Genomic DNA, 20367 nt, shown 5'->3' with positions numbered 1-20367 from the left:
AAAAATATCTAAAGTAGTTTCCGACATATTGCAAAATTATTATTTTTAAATGTTTAACACTCAGAAGAGAACGCTCAGATCAGAAAGGAAGTACTGTATGATCGAAAAAAAAATGGCGTCCATTTCACTAGGACGATCGATAACATTTCCCATATAATTTTACAGATAAGGGTACTTTTGACCACACGTTTATACAGGGTGAGTCTTAAATAAGTGCAAATATTTTTAGAGGTGGTATATTTTGACCTCAGAAAAACGTCTATTAAAAGGTAATGAAAATTTGGATTTTTTTTTAATTTTTAGTTAAAAAACATAATACGACAACATACAATAATATGACAACATATGTAATAGATTAAATTTACTAAAAAGAAAACCCAGAAAAGATAGAGTAGTTCTTAAAATTTAAGCGAAAAATCATTTTATTGAAATTTTCAAAGTACTTAAAATATCTCGCTTAATTTGAACGGAACGAAAGAAACTGTAGAGAGAAAATATGTTTCTTTTATCGAGATCTACAACCCTGAAAATATTTGCACTTATTTAAAACTCGCCCTGTATAAAACTTTTTTTCTTAAAAACACAAAGAATCACACCCTATTTTTTAGACTATTTAGGAAACACCCTGTAGCTTCAATCAGAATATATGTACTGATTTAAAACATTAAAAATTTGTGAGTCAATTCTCTACTTTGTTAAATTTTCCTAATAAATTCATTACCTTACCTTAAAAACCATGTCTAATTTATAATATAATCACTACCTAATCACTAATATTTTCATTCAAGGTAAATTGTAGCCCTAACTTGAGTTGAATTTCTAAAAAGAACATCTTAAAAGAACTTATACTGATACCATTTGCAGAATAAATATCACGAACTGAAATAAAACGAGTATAATGTTGAAAAGCAACAAGGCTATCAAAGATTGAAACCTTTAAAAAAGTTCTACTTTTTTCACGTCAAATAAAAAACAACACAAAAATGTACAGAATATCCTAATCTGATAACAATTATGTAATAACTACACCACTCCGAGTTGTTTAAAAAAAATAGAATGAAAATCAAGAAATAGTCGATTTCTCAAAAGATCAAAACTTGTTAAAGCTTGCACAGCTAACTAAATTTGAATCGAATATTTTTATATGGCGTCGCAGTTTCAACTTACAGGACGCCAAAATTGTATTGTAAAGGTGCGTATTCATTATCCGAACGAACGAACGAACGAACGAACGAACGAACGAATGAAAGTGCGGTATATTTAGACGGGGACCGAACGCATGCGGCCGTTCGTTCGGTCGTGCGCTCGACCATCCGCTTCGAGTCGGTACACCAAAGGCGTTCGCCTGCGTGCGCTTTCAGATTTAAGGTGCGTACTATTATCCGAACGAACGAACGAAACGAACGAACGAATGAAAGTGCGGTATATTTAGACGGGGACCGCGCCGTTCGTTCGTTCGTGCTCGACCATCCAATATCAAAGGCATGTCATGGCAAAGAATACAAGGTACGATGATAGCGGTCCAATTTCGTTCAGTTCGCGCATACCACCTGTGACGTCACTAGGAAAATAATGAGTAAAAAAAAATAAAGAAAGTTGACAGGAGATCTGCATTTTTTGGGGTTATGGTTAAGAATTGTTTATTTTTAAGACTTTTTAGTTCGTTTAATTTAATAATTACTAAAACCAGCAGTTCTAAAAATATATTTAAAAATAATAATTATCTATTAACACGGATTTGGACGATACGTAAGAATACTAAATTTATTTCTATATTCGGTATAAAATTGTTTATTAGGTTTTTAGTTTGTGATGTTCATGGTAAATAATTTTCATTTTCATTGCCTCTGAATTCACATGAGGACAGAGTTGAGGATATCTATGGAAAAGTAACCACAAGAGGAATTGTTACATCATTTAAAAAATGTTGGGAAGTTTATTGTTTCCCATCGAAAAGTAGAAAATGCCAATGCAGATGAACGTATTGTAATTGTGATAGAAGTAATTCCAAGGGTGAAGTCTATTATAATTAGTGACCTGTGCTTCTTTTTATATGTAGATGTTTCAGGTTTTGAGAATAAATCGGTTGAACGAAACCCAAAATTTAGAGGAAGTATTTGCATACCCAGAATATGACCATCAAGGATTATATAGCTCAAATTTCCTTTAATGGTAGGCAATTATTCAATGCAAATTAACTTTTTAAGTGACTGAAATATTAAATAGTTTACAATATGGTACTAAAAATATATTACTTAGGTACAATTAGCCCGATACATTTCAAAAGTAGAATATTATTTATATTAAATGAGGTATTGTACTAACAATCAATTTATATTAATAACGGAGATTAAAATAACAGAATAATAGTTTCTTTTTCTCTTTATACTACAAAAATAAACTATATAACAGTATTTAAAAAAATAAAAGTTATGTTCCGGCCGAGAACTCCGGTCTCGCTTCCTAGCCCGACTCCTTATGCACTGCTCCATAGTAACTTGCTTAGCGATAATTCAATGACGGTATATAAACAAAAAAAAACAGGTTTATAACAATATCTTGACGATTTGAACTGGCGCGCGAATGAAGAAATGCGTGCGGTCTTCTCGTGCGGTTCTATCGTGCGGTCCCCGTCCATACCACTAGCATACGTTCGTTCGTTCGTTCGTTCGTTCGTGCGGATAATGAATACGCACCTTAATATTGTAATTATATAACTAACCAAAATTGAACATTTTATATACTAATACTTGGTAAACAAAATTACATAATACCTCAACGCTTATTTTAACAAAGAACCCCATAATATTTAGTTTAAAAAATACCTGCAAACACTCCATTAACATCAGGGCCAATACCAGCAGCACCGGCAGTGTTGCTCTGTTTTAGCACTTCTTCGCATTTTTGCGCGTCGCCATTTGCAGCAGATTTAACTAGTTCTTCATTAACGTCGCCCGAAACGTGAGTTTCGAACAATTTCTTCAACAGAGCGCTAAGTCTTTCTCCGGAAGTCGTACCTAATCATATACATTCCTTTTTAGTTTCAAAAATACAAAAAAAAATCTTTATCTCACCATGCATGGTTCCATCCTTGCTGGCAAGTTTGGTAACCGCTAGAGGATTGTAAGTCCAAGTCGTATTGCACACCTCCACTTTTAAATCGTTATCGTTGTAAATTTGTTGAACGTGTCCAACTTTTCCGAGAGTCTAAAATAAAAATTCGAAATAAAAAAATAAAATTAGCACGCAAAGTTCGCGATATTGATTAAAAGAGTGAACAAATGAAATCCTGTACACAACTAATAAACATTCACAAAGCCTACTATCTGCTACTATCACTTAATATCTATTAACTGAAGCCTCTGACTGAAGCCAAAATTACATTTAAATAGTTTATAAAAAGTAAAAACCCGCAAAAATATTCCGGACAAAATTATTTGATTAAACAAATGAGATACTGTACACAACCAATAACTTTCAACGTCTACTATTACTTAACTATTATTGAGGAAATTTATACTGTCCAAAAAAATATGCCAATGATAAATAAAAATTATTATTGCGATCAAATTATTTTTGATGTTACGTAAATTTAAAAATGCCGCCCTGTGTTTGATTTAAAATTAGCCTAATTCGCGCCAAAAATTTAAAAAATGGTGGTTGAGATGAAGACGTTGTTTCTATGCCAGTTAGTTTAATGAGTTTTTTAATGTTTCTTTTAGTGATGCCTAGAATTTTCAAGTTATTATAGTTTTTAAGCGAGTTGATATAAAGTTTTCAGTTAAAACATGCATAATTGTTAGTAATTTAACGTTAAAATTCTTTAGCAACTTTGGTTTAACCTTCTTTCTTGTTTAACGTTTTCAGTGAAGTGAAATAGTTTATCTCGAAGTAAATTGTTTGTAAAATAATAGTTAATAGTGATAAAAGTTCATTGCCAAGATATTGTTGATGTTTAGAAGGTGCCCAGAACCTTCCTAGACTACGTAATATGATATAAGCAGCAGAACTATGTAAGTTTACAATTTTTCTTTACTTGTTACTTAAACATGAGCTTTATTTTATATTAAGATATGTATCGGCTCATATTATATTTAACAAAAAATATTTCACTGTAATCAACTCAGCAGTCTAGTTCAAACAACTTTGATTTTTTTGCCAGGTAAACAGGTATGAATTTTAGGTAAACCAAAAGAATGTTAAATTTATTAGAGATGAATTAAAGCCATTTATAAAATTACATCATCTAAACTTTGAAAGTTTACTTCTACTTTACTTATCCTGTTACTTAAAATACCCTATTTTATATTTTATCATTTATAGATACATAAAATTATTTTTTAAAAATTACACATGTAATAAACTCATCGGTATAAACACAGTTGTGTAACAATTTTAGTACTTGGTAACAACTGAGTTTGAAAACTCAATGAACTAACAGTGTGAAGGATTCAAATTGTGTGGTATGTTTACAATTTATTTTCCATGATATTTCAATATGTAGGGTATTTTTATATCAGTATATTAAGATTTATGTAGGTATTGTGACACAATTTTAGTATTTTAAATAAAGTACAGATCACTAAATACAAACTCACAGCTGCCATTCCATCGGCCCAATCACCATGACCTCTTTGTAGCATCTTAACTCTTTCCATATCTCCACAAATTTGCACCACATCTCCCACAGCAAATTGTTGCTGGGGAGTTTCGTTAAAACCAGCTGAATTTGTTGGGGTAGCAACCTTTGTCAGTACAGCTGGATTAAATGTCCAGCGATTACCACTGTTGTAAGCCACAACTATGTCATGATCTTCATCTATGCCTACTACAGTGCCAATACTATAAAAAAATAAAATATTCCTTTGACATTTTTCACAATATTAGGGACTGTCTTACCTATTAAGACATTCATACATGCCATCAGTCCATCCTCCATGGCCGTGCTGTAAAGACTGTACAATTTCCAGATCTAAGTCAACATTAACCTGGTCACCAATCTTAAGACCTGCAGGTCTAGGACTTGCACCCTGTTCTCCTAAACAAGGTAAATGGTCACGGTAAACAGTGTGACCTTTAGCATCATTGACCACTTTTAAATCAGCCATGCCTTCGAAACCTACGCGGTAAAGGTTTTTTGAACCGTTATCCCACACAACATATGCTGCAGATCTAAAAAAATGAGATTTTAAAGTGAATAAGTTTGTTTATTTGACTGAACCTACCGTGGGCTGGCCGCCGACCAGTCTTGTATTTCCTGGACTTTTCCTCTTCGTCCGTTACCCCCATCTTGATCTTCCCATTGCCAATCGACACCGCGAACAACACGAGCGCCCGGATATATACCACGAATCGCGATTTTCTTCGTTTTTCGACGAGGTTCAAGATAGAATCTATCACCACCCGGAGTTGTGATACGGTAAAACCTAAAAACATTACATCTTTACAAATGGCTATGATAACCAGACAAAACTTACCTATGCCTTAGCTGATGCTTGTCTCCATGATAGCATACCGAGCACAAATCATAATTGCCACATTCAGCACATTTCCAGCGTATGCCAAAAATGGGTTGTTGACGACATGTGTCGCACATTGTACCTTCGTGCTTGATTCCGGTTGGAGCACTATCCAGAATTCTTAAATCATATTGTCCGGAGCAGCGGTAATTGGCAGCTGTGCCATTATCCCACACTACCACGACTTCATCTGGCGATTCAAAATTCCTAACTGTACCGACATGCCCTTCACCACCATCCTAATTTATTGTAAAAAAAATAATATTAAAATATCAGATTTATCTCTTGATTGTCTTATAAAAAGTTTAATATCTTTACAGATTCGTTTTGTCGTGAATTTAGTTAAAGAAATATTAAATAATATAAACGTTTTTGATTATATTTACAGCAAAATAAATGTTTTTAAATGTTTTTTGTACAGCAAAACATAACCTAACCCACCTGTTTGCCCCATTTCCAGTCGGGGCCCCTTATTACTCTGGCCCCTACGCCTTCCATAATCCTAGTGTTCCTAGGGACTCCCGAACTAGTCCCTACAGCATTAGCAATTTCCATGGTTTTATCCAATTTTTTCTTATTCAAAAAATTATAAATAAATCCTCAGTGTTTACTTTCGAATTGAAAAACCAATCGATGAAATGTCAAATTTTGAGATATTTCATTGGTTGGATTTTAATTATTAAATGTCAAGGTGACATGATGAGTTTTTCGTAGATACAACCAGTTAAACACGCTTAAAGTAGAGTGGGGACTTTAAATTCGGAACTTTAGTTTTAAAAGGGTTTCAATAATGGGAAGGGTATTTTAAATTAAGAAGAAAACATAAAACCATTGTATTCAACATAATAAGAAAGATTTAATAACAAAATAAAAGTACAAAATACAATACAATATATATTCTTATATAGAATAAGGTACAAACATTTAAATATTATAAGTACTTATTGTATAAATTCGGATTGAACAATTACTGTCAAGATTTTAAACCTTAAGCAGTTTTTTAATTTCACTTGTAAAGAATATTTATTTATACCTCTTATTTTCTAATGAGAGAAAGTCCATACAACATTGCAAAAGTATTTGTAGGAACATTAATTGTACTTTAAGCACATTTTAATGAAAACTAAGTAATTACTATCACAAACACAAACATTGTTTTCTTCTGCTCAAAGCTGAATTCATGTTACTACAACTAAATAGATATAATTTAAGATCTTGTACTCGCTTTGGCATGAGGGAGTTTAATAAAACCACATCACATAAAGGTTAAAGACTATGCAGATCAAAGGATTTTAATCTATTCACTTTGAGCCACAGTGTAAGAAAGTATTAACTTAAAATCGGAGACATTTTAATACAATTTCTGTCAATAATCTGATCAAAAAAAATTGAGGAAAGTAACAGAATAACCACCATAGAGCAAACAGTGCATAAACTATAAAATAGTTTTAAAACACTAAAGAGGACGCGCAGTACATCACAATATTTTATATTCACAACATTTAGTTTTTAAAAACATTTAATATTGCTTGGCAATCAAATATATAAGTTTCTTAGTAATATTCACAGATTATTTCAACAGTGGCACATTAATAAATGTGCCCTTATCTAAAGAGACTTCCACTTCAAATAGAATTAGTCTAAGTGAAGCCGTATAACAGATCCATCACCAGCTCAGTAAAAAGATAAATAATTTAATTATTTCTATAATTTAAATTCAAACTCAGTTCAGCCACCTGAATTACATTAACAAATCTAGATTATCTGAACTGAAATTAAGCAATCATTTAGCATTAAAGCAAGTTTTCTGACATATTAATGAACTTTTGAAGTATCTGTAGTAAAGTTCAAGTACTCCAGTATCCTTGACATCCCCCCCCCCTTATTTTTTTTTAAATATCTATTGCACATCTCACATTTAAAATTTCTAAACCAGAATCTGAATTACATTAATAAATTTTCAAATCTAGGTTATCTGAACTGAGATTAAACCATCATTAAAGCATTGTCAAAGATATTTGAATGCAAGTTTTTTTGACATCTCTCATTAATGAACTTTTGAAGTGTGTGCCTTCAAGTATCCTTGACTTTTAAAATATCTATTGCACAGCTCACATTTAAAACTCCTAAACAAGAATTGATCCTTTAGTAGAGGATTGATATAAGGATTATTTCTTGTTCTACACCTTACATTATTTGGCGAAAATATTTTCCTAGAACTTAGAGGATAACTCGAAACTAATCTATCTAATAATTTGACAGAATGAGAAGAGTCTTGGCTTAAACTAAAGTTAGGTTCTCCTAATTGTAAATCTACAGTATTTAAATCAAATGTATGTGGACTCCTATGGAACAGAATTTTATTTTTTATACCTGGACTATGATAGTAATTTGAATGATGCGGAGTAGAATAATGATCCATTTTTTTACTAAGCGATTCAGTCTCTTGGTCAGACTGGCAGTCTTCTTTTTTGATTTTCATTTCTTCTTCTTCTTCAAATGATGTTTCAAGATAATCTAATGGACATTTATCTAAAAAAAAATAAAACTAAAAACTATAACAAAATCGAATCGGTGGATGAGATTTATTACCTTCTTCTTCATCATCATCAAATTCCAATTCACTTTTAATTTTTATGTCCGGTTCTACTATTACTTCTTCGAAATGGGTATGTTCTTTTTCTATTCCATTATTCGCTTCACTATCACTTGTCTCACTTTCATCATCCGTAGAAAATGCACTAATATTTTCATATTTATCCCTATTTTGTATAACATGTAAAATATGAGTTTGAAAATCATTAAAATCTCTTTGGAAAAAATTTGTAGAAAATGCTGTCAGTTTATCTAAAGGTGTTGATTCAATATTTGAATTTTTGTCTAATTTAAAACTAAATGTGTAATTCTTTGTAAAGTCAATAATGTTTTTAAGACCACCTTTGTCATAATATATAGTGCTGCTGGTTTCAATATAATTAGTTTTGTCCCTCTCTTTTTTAGGCTTATTGCCAGGGGTCAAGAGTTGTTTAAGAAGTGAACATCTTTGTTGTTTAGTAATTCTTTGCTTCCTTTTACATCCGGATGTTTCATATTGCAAATTGCCACTATATCCAGGTTGAAGAATATTGTCCTTATTTATACATATCTCACTTATTTCTTCTTCATTTTCTTCAATGTAACCAAAATTTCTAATCTCACTTTTAGGTATTTGTTCTATTTCAACATTTAGTTCAGAATGTTCAAGATCTTTTTGGATTTTCCCTTCCTCTGTACAACTATATTCTCCAGTGAGTTTTTCTAAGTAACTTTGTATAAGTTTAGAACTTTTGTTGCACATCTCTTGAAAGTGATAAGAAACTCTTAATTTGTTTACACATTTTTCACATATCTCTGATGAAATGGTCTCCTGTGCTATAACCTGCAATTTAAAATTAATTAAAGTTCAACATAAATAAGTACCCATTAATTAAGTACTAGTATATTATTTGTTCAGAAGTTTGAAATTAATTGTTTCTTCTAAAATTCAAATTTCAAAGACTGAGTTAACATAAATATACAATAATCCAACTTTTTATAGAATTGTCTTGATATAATAAAATTTTCTCTTGATGTAAAAATCAATAGGTCGCATACTTTTCAGAATAGCTAAAAAATATAATTAACTTACCATTTTAGTACAAATTTGAAGTTTTTCACTTAATCTGACTGAGTCGAAATCTACCATATTTAAATCTACTAAAGGAACCCCAGTTTGAATACATATCCTGCAAATTTTTTCCAAAAAATACATTTTGAAAAATATTAGAACGACTGTCAATCAAACGAATCGTATGTCAAAGTGTCACCTGCCACCTCTTCGCGCACCGTAAACAAAAACATTGACATGTCCTTGAAGAATAGAAAAGGATGGTGCACAATGTCAAAGTAGTGTCAAAAGTGTTGATAAACAAAATTTATAAAGCCGAGTAAAATAAAAGAAGAAGAGTTTTGAGACTTTGTTTTTGTTATGTTGGTAACAGGGAAATTGTGGGGAAATGTCACCATGTCATCAATTTTTTTGTTGACGTTTGTTCGTGGAGCTGCGTGGAACTGTGACGTGTCAGTTCCTAGTGGTATTTTTATGAAATGTGTTAAAATTTCATTTAAATTTTGACCTGGAAAGCAGTAAGAACGTACATTATTTAAAATCCCACGAATATTTCAAATTAACAAATAGTAATGGTAAGAGTATCTAATTAATAATTAAAACTATTCATACACTATAGTCAAAATAAAATTCAAAGATAAATACAGAAATTAAAAAAAGTTGAGTTTTGCTGAAATAAATAGTGCATTAAACATATGAAACCCGGAAAATTAATCAAATTAATTTTGCTCCTTCAGCTAATTTGTATTAGGACAAAAAATAAAATAACCAAAAAATAATGTTATTATAATTTCAGCCAGCTTCTCCAAGTTCGACCAATGTTGGTGCTGGAAGTAGGTCTCCTGCCAAAGGGGGAGCACCAAGGGCTAGTACTGGCGGTACCGTAAGACAAAGAAAAACAACTACAACGACGACAACAGCCAGAAGAAATACAGGAGCAGGTACAGGTGGTATGTGGAGGTTTTACACTGATGACTCCCCTGGAATCAAAGTGTAAGTTTCTTTTTATTTATATAAATATTATAAGTTACTTAGATTGAGTTTTAAGCTATTACAAAATAACTGATTGTTTACTTGGATGTCTTAATTTTATTTACATACATGAATATTTTGTTTATTTTTAAATATAAGAAACTTTGTACTAAACTGTACTAAGAATCTTTCAATTTGCTCAAACAATTTAAATTATGTGTGATGGTAAACATATGTTAATATATTGACCCATAAAAAGTTCATAATTTGATTCTTGTCTGTACCAGATTTCAAAAAGAAATAAAATGACCATTTTTTTATCAGATCAAAATTTTATCTGAAATCTTTCTTTTCTAATGTTAATGCCTGAGCTTTTAATACAGGAATTATAAAAAATATCAATGTGAACCATGTTCTTTAATAATAATTATTACCTAATCCTCTAGTCTAAATAAATAATATTGTGTAATAATTATTGTACACGACAAAAAATACTATACCTACCTTAGGTTTGAAAATGTGATACCCTTATAATACATAATATACTTTGTATAGCTTTTAATATTATGGATTATTATTTGAACAACATGAATAAGTATTGCCTCAGTTGAGCATAGAATAGAAGAATAGCTTCATGTTTATTTATTTAAAATTTCTGTTTTAACAAGGGCATTAGTATTCTTTCAAAATTAGCATTTTTTATAGTTGATTGCAAGACCACTAAAGAAAACTAAGTGGTAATCCCTAAAAGTACATACATATATCAATGCAAGGCTAAAAAGATTAAATAGGTATACCGGGTTCGTCTCAAAAGTGGCTCACCCCTATAACTTATTGAGTTATATAACGAGATTCGGTATGTTGGTACATGAAGTAAATTAGGATTGATTGACATAGTCAATTGTGTTTGGTATCTTCCTGTTTTACCGGAAATATCAAAAATGTCAAAAGTTGACACATGATATGTCATTCTATTCAAAGTGTCATTTTCTATCAATTAAAATAGGGATATACCGAGAGTGTCTTTTAAAATCAAAGTTGCAGTCATTTCCTGTCAAACAGGCAGTGACCAATAATTTATCTATTTATATTTATATATTATTTATATATTTATTAATATAAGTGAACCCTAATTTATGTCATATACTAACATAATATCTCGTTTATTATCTAAAAAAATAAAAAGTTATAGTTTGGAGTGATCCACTTTTGAGACACGCCCGGTATATCTAAAGCAAAAAAGTTACTATAATATGAAGGAGTAACTAATTATTATTTTTAAAATTAAAGAATATATTTTCTCGACATTATATTTAATATAAATAAATTTAGAAGAACTGTGTTAGAATTTACTTAATGATGTCATAATTTTAAGATTTAATACAATTATACAGTATTAATAATAAGAAAACTTAATGTTTAGCAATTTTAAAATTTCATATTTTTTTTATTTTCAGTGGACCCGTTCCTGTTCTTGTCATGTCACTGTTGTTCATTGCTTCAGTATTTATGCTGCATATTTGGGGAAAGTACACTAGATCTTAAGTATTCAAATTAGGTTTAAACATTCCTTAAATATAGTTTCATATATTTAAGTGCATTTTCATTTATTTAAAAACTGTTTTATACAAGTTTGTTGTCGCGGTCCTTCTTGAGGATAAATAATTTATAAATATATTTAAATAAATTATTAGATAATTTTTATTAAATATTGTTTCACTTCTTCCTTCTCCTAAAGGTGCGTACAGACACAACTGCCCAGTCTGGAAGTGGTTGTGGTAGGCTCGCTCGACGGCGAGATATCAGCGCATGCTATACATAGCTTGATTGGCAGAAAATGGCGTAACTACAGGGGTGCCGGGCCCCTCCCAGGTACTGCTGGGCACCCCCCAGAGAAATCTTGAATTTTGACTGAACGATGACTCTTGGCAAAATATTAATTTTTATTTGCTTGTGATGTAGTAAAAATTATTTTTTCCATTTTTATTTAGTTAATTAATATTTTTTTCTGTGTTCAAAAAATGTGTATTAGTTTTTAATTTTTTACAAAATTTGTAGGTATTTAAGTAATCCACGGGAACACGGATTGATATAACCAAGTCTATCAAATTTATTGATAGAAAAATTCATGTAAACGTTTTATTCAAAAAATGTATTTATATTTAATGATATTATTCTTCATTTTTTAAAAAAACAGAATCCCTAGGCCCCCCAGGCTGAATTGCTAGTTACGCTAATGTTGGCAGGCGTCTCTCATAAAATGAATCGAAGCAGTCTCGCGCTCGTCTCGTCAGGTCTGTACGCATATGGAAATATGTATCAAATAAAAAAAGAAAATCCAAACTTTATCTTATTTTATTTTAAATAAATACAGATAATTTCTTAGCTGAATTGCTAAAAATAAAAAATAGCACTTATTTACAATTTTAAAAAATAATACAACTTTTTCTCCTACAATTAATAAGTACTTGTCTCTAAAAAGGTTATCAATCTTCTACCTGACAAGCATTTTATAAAAACAATTGTGTAAATAATGAAATCTACATTTCATAACCAGAAAAAAATAACTTACATATAACAAATAATTATCATTAAACTGATTTGTGCTGGATTAAACTAAATATGTTTTGACACGGCAATCTATGAAAAAACTACATATTTAGAGAAATCTATCAGCGCCCATACCTACAGTCTTTAGGAAGATTCAAAATATTCAACAAACAATAGAGTACAAAACAAAACAGACACAAAAATAAACAGCTTAATATTAAAAGACCTAAACTTTAATTGACTATATTAAAGTGGTTTTAATATAGAAATAATAAGTAAAAAATCTGCCAGTGTTATTGCATTTCTAAAATTAAACCTAAGTAGAGTACGAAAATTGTCTATGTTAAAATATATATTATTATATCTGTGTGAATAGCTACTGGAGATTTTTTATTTTTAGTAAGTTTTTGTTTACAAGCACTGTTGTAAGCAAAAATGAATTTTCTGACGACGACGTGAAAAAAAAAGATCATGTAACGTCCTGAACACTGTCTACAAAAAAAATGTGGATTTTAAACATCTCAAGAGGCGTACATTCTTCTTAAATCGCACTGATAACGATCTTGAATATCTTTCCGTTTTAATTTGAACGCTGCTGTTACCAAGCCCATGTCTGGAGACCATACTTCAGCCACCAACTTGACGGCGTGAGGAATTTCGAACTTCTGCAGTTTACCTGGAATTAGAACAATTAAACTATTACTATGTTCTACAATTTCTGAATATTATACCGGGTGCTTCTAAAAACGAGAGTAAAAAACGAGATTTGGTATCTTAATAATATATAATACATAAATTATGATTGATTGACGTATTCAATTGTTTTTGGTCACTTCCTGTTTCACCAGAAATGACTACAACTTTTGATTTTTAAATAACACCCTCGGTATTTTTTTACTTTATTCGATAGAAAATGACACTCTGAATAGAATGACATATCATATGTCAACTTTTGACATTTTCGCTTTTAAAAAAAATTTATATTGCAATCTAGAGTGCCATAGCTGTGTTAAAAATACTAATTTTTAATCAAGGAGCCTTAGAAAAATAGATTTGATTGTCTAATGTTTTTCGTGTCTTCTCCTGGCCGGTTAAAAGATGCCCAAATCGTATTTTTAATCATATCTCAATTTTTTTCAAATGAAACAAGGGTGGCTCATTACCTTATTTGCAAAAAGCATCTTTTTATCAAATAATCTGGTACCACACACTTAGTTTTTATGGCCAAATAGTCGTTATAAACCGCATGTGTTACAATTTCAAATAAACCATATGTGAAAATGTCAAAAGTTTGACATATGATATGTATTTATTATTTTATTCATTTTCTATCAAATACAGTTAAAAAAAATATCGAAGATGTCATTTAAAAATCAAAAGTTGTAGTAATTTCCGGTGAAACAGGGAGTGATCAAGAACAATTGAATACGTCAATCAATCCTAATTTATGTCATATGCTAACATACCAAATCTCGTTTTTTATCTGAAAAAAAAAAGTTGTAGGGATGAGCCACTTTTAAGACGCACCCGGTATATAGAAGATTGATTCTTTATTCAAAGTCTACTTTACTTTTTGTTTCGTCTTTGAGTCAAATAATAATGGGGTGGCCCAATAATATCGGCTGTAAATCGGGAACCGTTAAGAACAGAACTTATGGAAAACAAGTATTTATAAGTAAACCGACCAAGGGAAATCACTGTGAATTATCTTCTAGTTCGAAATTTGGCTGACACTAGGGAGCTACCAGCAACACTATAGTGAGAATACTAAATATCTCTAGATTTTCATAGTTTAAGAGAATGCAGCCCCCTAATGTAGCCAACTTAATAATTTAAATTTACAATATCCTTGACCTATTTTTCTGTAAATATTTTTTTCTTCCTTAAGCTCAAACATTAAACTTCTTTTTCTTGACCACCCTGTACAATGGAAAAATTTAGATGTAAAAAACTACATATATATATTATCTATTAAACTATGAAACTCATTTAAAATTTGATGCACAAAAAAATCCTGTCCGAGAGGAGACATGACAGTGACAATTGTATGTCATTTTCATGTCAGATATATTGTGTTTCCTGTCATTTTTTGCAAAGAAACTCATACTAATTTGATTCAATGGGTACTATAAATTTCAGACAGCAGAGTATGGTATTGAATGAAACAAAAGTAAAAAAAAGAATAAATTAAAATCCATACCTTTCTTTCCATGTTCAGCCAATTCGGCACAGACCGCTTTTTCCAATTCAGGTAGTTCGCAGAGTTCCTCGAAAGATTTTCCCTCCACTCCAACCTTTTGGGCCAATTCCATGAGTTGTGGTTGATTCGGAACAACGAGAGCTACGCAATATAACTGAGTAGGTTCGCCGTATACACAGATATTGTCCACCAGTGGACAGGTCTTGAGGATGGATTCCACCTTTCCTAATGATACATATTCGCCAGCTTGCAGTTTAACCAAATCCTTCTTACGATCTATAAAATGAAAGTTTTAAGTTATTTTTTATATAATTGAAAATTTTTAACTCTATGTAATTGAATGTAGTATATCTCTTTATCGACTACTGGTTAACAACACCACCACAGAATAGTGTAGCTATAGTCTATCCAAGGCAACGAGAGGATCTAAGACAGTGAGAGTATGTCATTTTAATTAACTGCTAAATTGTATTTTCTGGCATTTGTTGGATGTTGAAAATTTTTTTGACTCCTTGAACAGACTATACCGGGTGCGTCTCAAAAGTGTATGGTACCAATGGTACCAAATGCTTTTTCCTAATATGCTAATGAGCTACCCTCGTTCTATTTGAAAAAATTGAGATGAATAAAAAAACGAAAATTATTAAAAATACGACTAGGGCATCTTTTAACCGGCCAGGACAAGACATTAAAACATTAGACAATCAAATCTATTTTTCCAAGGCTCCTTGATTAAAAATTTGTGTTTTTAACAGCCATGGCACTATAGACTGAAATTTAAAATACGATTTTTTTAAGCAAAAATGTCAAAAGTTGACATATGATATGTCATTTTATTCAGAGAGTCATTTTCTATTGAATAAAGTAAAAAAATATCGAGGGTGTCATTTCAAAATCAAAAGTTGTAATCATTTCCGATGAAATAACTACAACTTTTACAGTTTGATGTAAAATACACGAAAAAAATATGAAAAATTAAAAAGGAAGAAATGGCATTTCCTTCCCAACATATACTTTCAATTATTTTCGCATACATTTTGGTTTATACACAAAATAAAAAAATAATAATTGGGTACCAAATGAGGTTTGGACCAAACGTAAGGAAATAAACTTTACATCATTTTACGTTTTTTACATTATGGCTTTTTACTTTTTTACATATTCTCTTAATCAAACCATTAATTCAAAAAATCGCTCATGTCGCTTCTGTATGGTTATGTAACTCTGAGACACAACTAACTATGAAACTCTAATTAGTTCATTATTATTAAACGTTATTTAACTGATATTTATAAATTGGAATAACCTAAATTAGAAAGCTTACCAATGATTTTGACGACGCCATCGTCATGGACTTCACCTACATCGCCTGTCTTAAACCATCTCTTTCCATCTGCGTCGTAGAAGTCTTCTTCAGTCTTACCCGGTAATTTGTAATATCTAAAAGTATATTACAATGTAGGATAAAGTATTTTGAATAAAATATTAAAAACTCCTTACCCTGCACTAACATTATCGCCACCAATAATAATTTCACCTCTGGGATATGGTTTGTCTGTGACCCTGTAGTTTCCTTCTTCCCAATTGACGATTTTCACTTCGCAAACCGTTGTTGTAGCGCCAACTCGTCCATATTGTGGATCGTGAACTGGAAGTAGAATAACAATGTATAACATATTAAGTCAAAATATTTTTTGAAAATAAAATTTTCAAATTTTCAAAAGAAACAATATACCGTCCTGGACACTTCATCTGCGTGTTCTGTATTTTATTGCATGCAACAGAGATAAATTTAAATGACCGGTTGACAGACAGAGAGACAAAATAAAAAGCGGCATACAGCGTTGCCTGTTTTTACGTATGTAGGAAAATGTGTGTAGGAAAAAAATAAACTATTTTAAAAACTTTCATGTAAACTACTAAAATGAAGATAATATATCTAAGCTAAATATAATCTATTACCCGCTGTAGTAAAATAAGTGATTAATTGTGAAAAATAAAGTTCCAACCCTAGATGCATTTTTCGTAAACTTGTACCCACTTGTGCGATTTGAAATTTTGATGCAAAATCCGGCCATAGCGCATAGAAGAAATATACCAACCCAACTTTTATCTTTTTTTAATACTTTTGATTTTTCATTAAGCTATCTACATTACTCTCATACACGTTAAAATCCAGACCACACAGTTTCAATAACCAGATCGGTATAAGACAGAGAAAAACAATCGCTTTATGACATCAGAAAATTTTATCCCACCCACAAAAATATGAAGCGAAAGTATATGCAGCACACAAAATTAATCACAAGGAAAAAGTATATACAATATACAAAATTATTGATAAAGCAGGTGTAAATTAGGGTGCCCTGTATATATATATGCCCTTCCTTGTAACCGAACGGCTCTAACATGACAAGCTGTAGCTTGCTACTCCCAAGGCATTAAACGCTATATAAGCGAGTTATTACTATTATTATTAAATCAAAATATACAATATGTTCAAAAAGTTATATGACTAAGATGGTTTTGTACAATGACAGATAAACAATAGCCCACTTGACCCCGAAACTTTTTGATCGCACGGTATATTGATTTACACTTACAATCTTGGACGCAAGCGCATGATGTGGTTTCGGTTAATCCATAACCTTGCATAATCGTGATGCACAGGCAATTGTTGATCAATTCGTGGGTAGATGGAGATAGTGGAGCGCCACCAGAAATAATTAACCTCAAATGACCACCGAGTAACTGACGAATTGGACCAAATACAGATCTAAAAATTAGAAAATATTAATAGCATAATTAAATGATAAACTCACCAAGTCTACTAATAAAATAGAATTTTAGTTTACCTATCAATAAGCGGGGTACGGTATCCTCTCCTTCTCCATTTGGTTTTATAATCAAATGCAAATTTAAAGATCAATTTCTTAAAGCCACTACTTTTGGTTACTCTATCTTGAATGGTTTTTGCAATTCTGTCGAGGATGAGCTTTAATAAAATAAAAAAACATACTCCTTACTATGAATAAAAAGAAAAAATATAGATTTGTAACTGGCACCAATTGAAATAGACCGAGACATTTCGGGCATAGTGTGAGGATGTTTAAGCTGTTATAAATCAAAATAATACATTTATAAAATGTATTAATTTACTTACAGGGACGCTGGTCATACAAGTTGGTTGTAGAACAGCTGCATCTCCTTTAGTACCCCTTTTAATTTTGCTGGACGAATCTATCATAGTAAGAGGACTCGAATATCCAATAGCTACGCCGGCACACAGACAGATAGTTTCGACCAATAATTCAAACACGTGCGCCAATGGTAAGAACCCGATCATAACGTCCGTCTCGTAGATTTCAGTAGCGTCGCAGAAAGCTTTTAACGTAGTTATCAAATTCTTGTGCAGGATCATTACACCTTTTGGTACACCTGTAGAGCCGCTAGTGTACATAATAATGGCAATATCTTCCGTGTCTGGGGGTTGGGACTCTAATAAACAAAAAGAAAATACATTTGTCAAAATTTCAGCTGTGGAAAAGAAACTAGGAAATCTTTCATCAATAATGGCTGATTGTATAATAAGGTGTAATTAGTTTTTATGATAATTGCTAAAAGTTATAAGAAATAAAATTAATATTTAATTATAGTACACATCGTTAATTGAACAAAAGTTCATTCATTAGAAATTTAAATAATAACCAGTCCCCCCTAATTATTATCAAGCGTTTAATGAGATTTTAAATACAGGGTCCTGCAGGAGTGCGTAAACGCAGTGCTGTACATTATTGCATTTTCGGCTTCCTTCCAGATCACTACATAATTCGCGAGTAGGCGCGTTTAAAAAGGAAGCCAGGAGGAACATATAAGAAAAGTTTTTTGGTGTATTGTAGTGAATTAGTGTTGTATTTTGCTGTTTAACACCAAAAGTCCAATCCCCAACTGTAATATACTAGCTATTTATTATAGTTGGTCTCTACTTACTTTGCTATAAATATCATCATCTTAAATCATACAGGATGTTCAAAATTCTACGCCAAACACTATTTATTTTTTCTTGTTAGATGAAGAATTACAAAAATCATCAATGCAATCAATGTTAAAATATTTTCATGAAATAGGCCCTAGTAGATACTTTGATATTTTGAAAAGTTCTTTTGTATATGACCTACAGTTGTCCGACGCACTGTTGTAGGACCTTGTTGGTATATTATTAATGTTTTATCATGGGAATGTCATAATTATGGCTCACCTATTTTCGATTCTCTGCCTTTCTTCACAACATCAGTAAAACTAACAATATCAATATCACTTTTGTATCCAGTCTTATCCAAATCCCTCAGCTGGTCCTCCATGTAGACTAGCGTTTTAACTGTAGGAGTGAGCGCTAGGATTTTCTTAAACTTGGGCATTAATTCGTACGAAGTTATCACAGTCCTGACTTGGGTTTCATTGATACCATGTGCTATAGCTTCATCTCCTGAAATAGAAAAAAAATGGATACATTACTAAAAGAAACAAATTTATGACTAGTACGTTTTTATTAATAAAATGGCTTTAAAATAAGGTTTGAACTAGCGATGGGAACTATCGAATGAATTAGACTATCGAATGGTTACTGAATGAATGATTTCAACTATCGAATGGTTTTATTCGAATAAAATCATTCATTCATTTGTATATTAAAGCATATGTGACAACCTCGCCGTGCGACTAAATGGTTATCGTTGCGCCACGACTATCGAATGCTTTTGATAAATGAAATTTAGTATTCGTTTGATTTTTGTGTGCGTCAGTGCATTATTAGTTCTTCCAAATTTTTATAACTTCGCCTTGTAAATACTGTGCTATTTTTGCGTTTATTAAAATATTTAAAATACTAAAATAGTAGTTTATTAATTGACGATTGTGTGCGAAGTGGTCAAATTTTTCCGAAAATTTGTGTGATTTTCCGTAGCCCGATCTTTCAATTATTTAATTTTATATGGTATATTATGGTTAGGTTAGATTGCATTTTTTTAATGGGAAATTTTGAGAAGTAGCAATTTTTAAGAGAGATGAGATGAACTTACAATTAATTTTAAAAATACATATTTGTATTTTAGATGTTTTAATAATATGAATTAGTTGAACTTAATAATCATATTTAAGTAATGTGGTTAAGTAAATGGTTATCAAACTCAAATTTTGGGGTGAGAAAATTAAATTGAAAGTTTTACAGGTGCCAATTTAAAAAAAAAGTTAACAATGTTTGTATTTTGTTTATGCTAATTCTCTTACATGTGTGCCTCATGTAGTTTTTTGCGAAGAAATATTTCATTTATTTTTTAAAGTAAATGCCAGTAAAAGTAAATATTATTTTTAAATAGTAATATAAAGTAATAAAAAGTGATATAAATAATTTTGATTTCTAATTTTTTTATTTATATTTTCCTTCCATTACACTGCATGCTTAGAAAATTAATAAATGTTTA

General features: G+C 31.0%; 4 protein-coding genes across 10 annotated transcripts in view; 1 reads left to right on the top strand and 3 right to left on the bottom strand.

Annotated features, from left to right (window-relative positions):
• Positions 1-6141, bottom strand: part of LOC115881275 (E3 ubiquitin-protein ligase mind-bomb) — a 117482-nt gene extending 111341 nt beyond the window's left edge. Inside the window, exons 1-7 of the mRNA XM_030898692.1 lie at positions 5961-6141; positions 5478-5758; positions 5226-5426; positions 4900-5172; positions 4599-4842; positions 3075-3207; positions 2826-3017 (exon numbers count right to left, since the gene is read on the bottom strand). Of these exons, the coding sequence (XP_030754552.1) occupies positions 2826-3017; positions 3075-3207; positions 4599-4842; positions 4900-5172; positions 5226-5426; positions 5478-5758; positions 5961-6074 (1438 nt within the window). The 5' untranslated portion in view covers positions 6075-6141. The remainder of the gene's footprint in view (positions 1-2825; positions 3018-3074; positions 3208-4598; positions 4843-4899; positions 5173-5225; positions 5427-5477; positions 5759-5960) is intronic.
• Positions 6142-6361: 220 nt separating this feature from the next.
• On the bottom strand, positions 6362-9383 carry LOC115881273. The gene is made up of 3 exons (XM_030898691.1): positions 9187-9383; positions 8112-8937; positions 6362-8051 (listed from the first exon to the last, which is right to left on the bottom strand). Exons 1-3 carry the CDS (start codon positions 9307-9309, stop codon positions 7567-7569), a joined length of 1434 nt encoding a protein of 477 aa, XP_030754551.1. The 5' UTR covers positions 9310-9383; the 3' UTR covers positions 6362-7566.
• Positions 9384-9579: 196 nt separating this feature from the next.
• Positions 9580-11732, top strand: LOC115881283 (protein transport protein Sec61 subunit beta). Its single transcript, XM_030898701.1, has 3 exons — positions 9580-9740; positions 9962-10158; positions 11595-11732. The coding sequence occupies exons 1-3, from the start codon at positions 9738-9740 to the stop codon at positions 11680-11682; spliced, it is 288 nt and encodes a 95-aa protein (XP_030754561.1). The 5' UTR covers positions 9580-9737; the 3' UTR covers positions 11683-11732.
• A 742-nt stretch (positions 11733-12474) lies between these two features.
• The window catches only part of LOC115881285 (long-chain-fatty-acid--CoA ligase 3), a 48098-nt gene continuing 40205 nt past the window's right edge, over positions 12475-20367 (bottom strand). For all 7 annotated transcript variants that reach the window (XM_030898707.1, XM_030898706.1, XM_030898710.1 and 4 more), the window contains 8 exons: positions 19146-19373; positions 18051-18385; positions 17743-17882; positions 17491-17663; positions 16388-16535; positions 16212-16327; positions 14888-15163; positions 12475-13363 (listed from right to left, as the gene is read on the bottom strand). In XM_030898707.1, the coding sequence (XP_030754567.1) occupies positions 13209-13363; positions 14888-15163; positions 16212-16327; positions 16388-16535; positions 17491-17663; positions 17743-17882; positions 18051-18385; positions 19146-19373 (1571 nt within the window). In that variant the 3' untranslated portion in view covers positions 12475-13208. The remainder of the gene's footprint in view (positions 13364-14887; positions 15164-16211; positions 16328-16387; positions 16536-17490; positions 17664-17742; positions 17883-18050; positions 18386-19145; positions 19374-20367) is intronic.

The sequence above is a fragment of the Sitophilus oryzae genome, unplaced genomic scaffold (genome assembly GCF_002938485.1).
Source record: "Sitophilus oryzae breed Bouriz unplaced genomic scaffold, Soryzae_2.0 scaffold_1711_pilon_pilon, whole genome shotgun sequence".
NCBI classification, from domain to species: domain Eukaryota; kingdom Metazoa; phylum Arthropoda; class Insecta; order Coleoptera; family Curculionidae; genus Sitophilus; species Sitophilus oryzae.
This window is presented reverse-complemented; position numbering and strand designations above follow the sequence as displayed.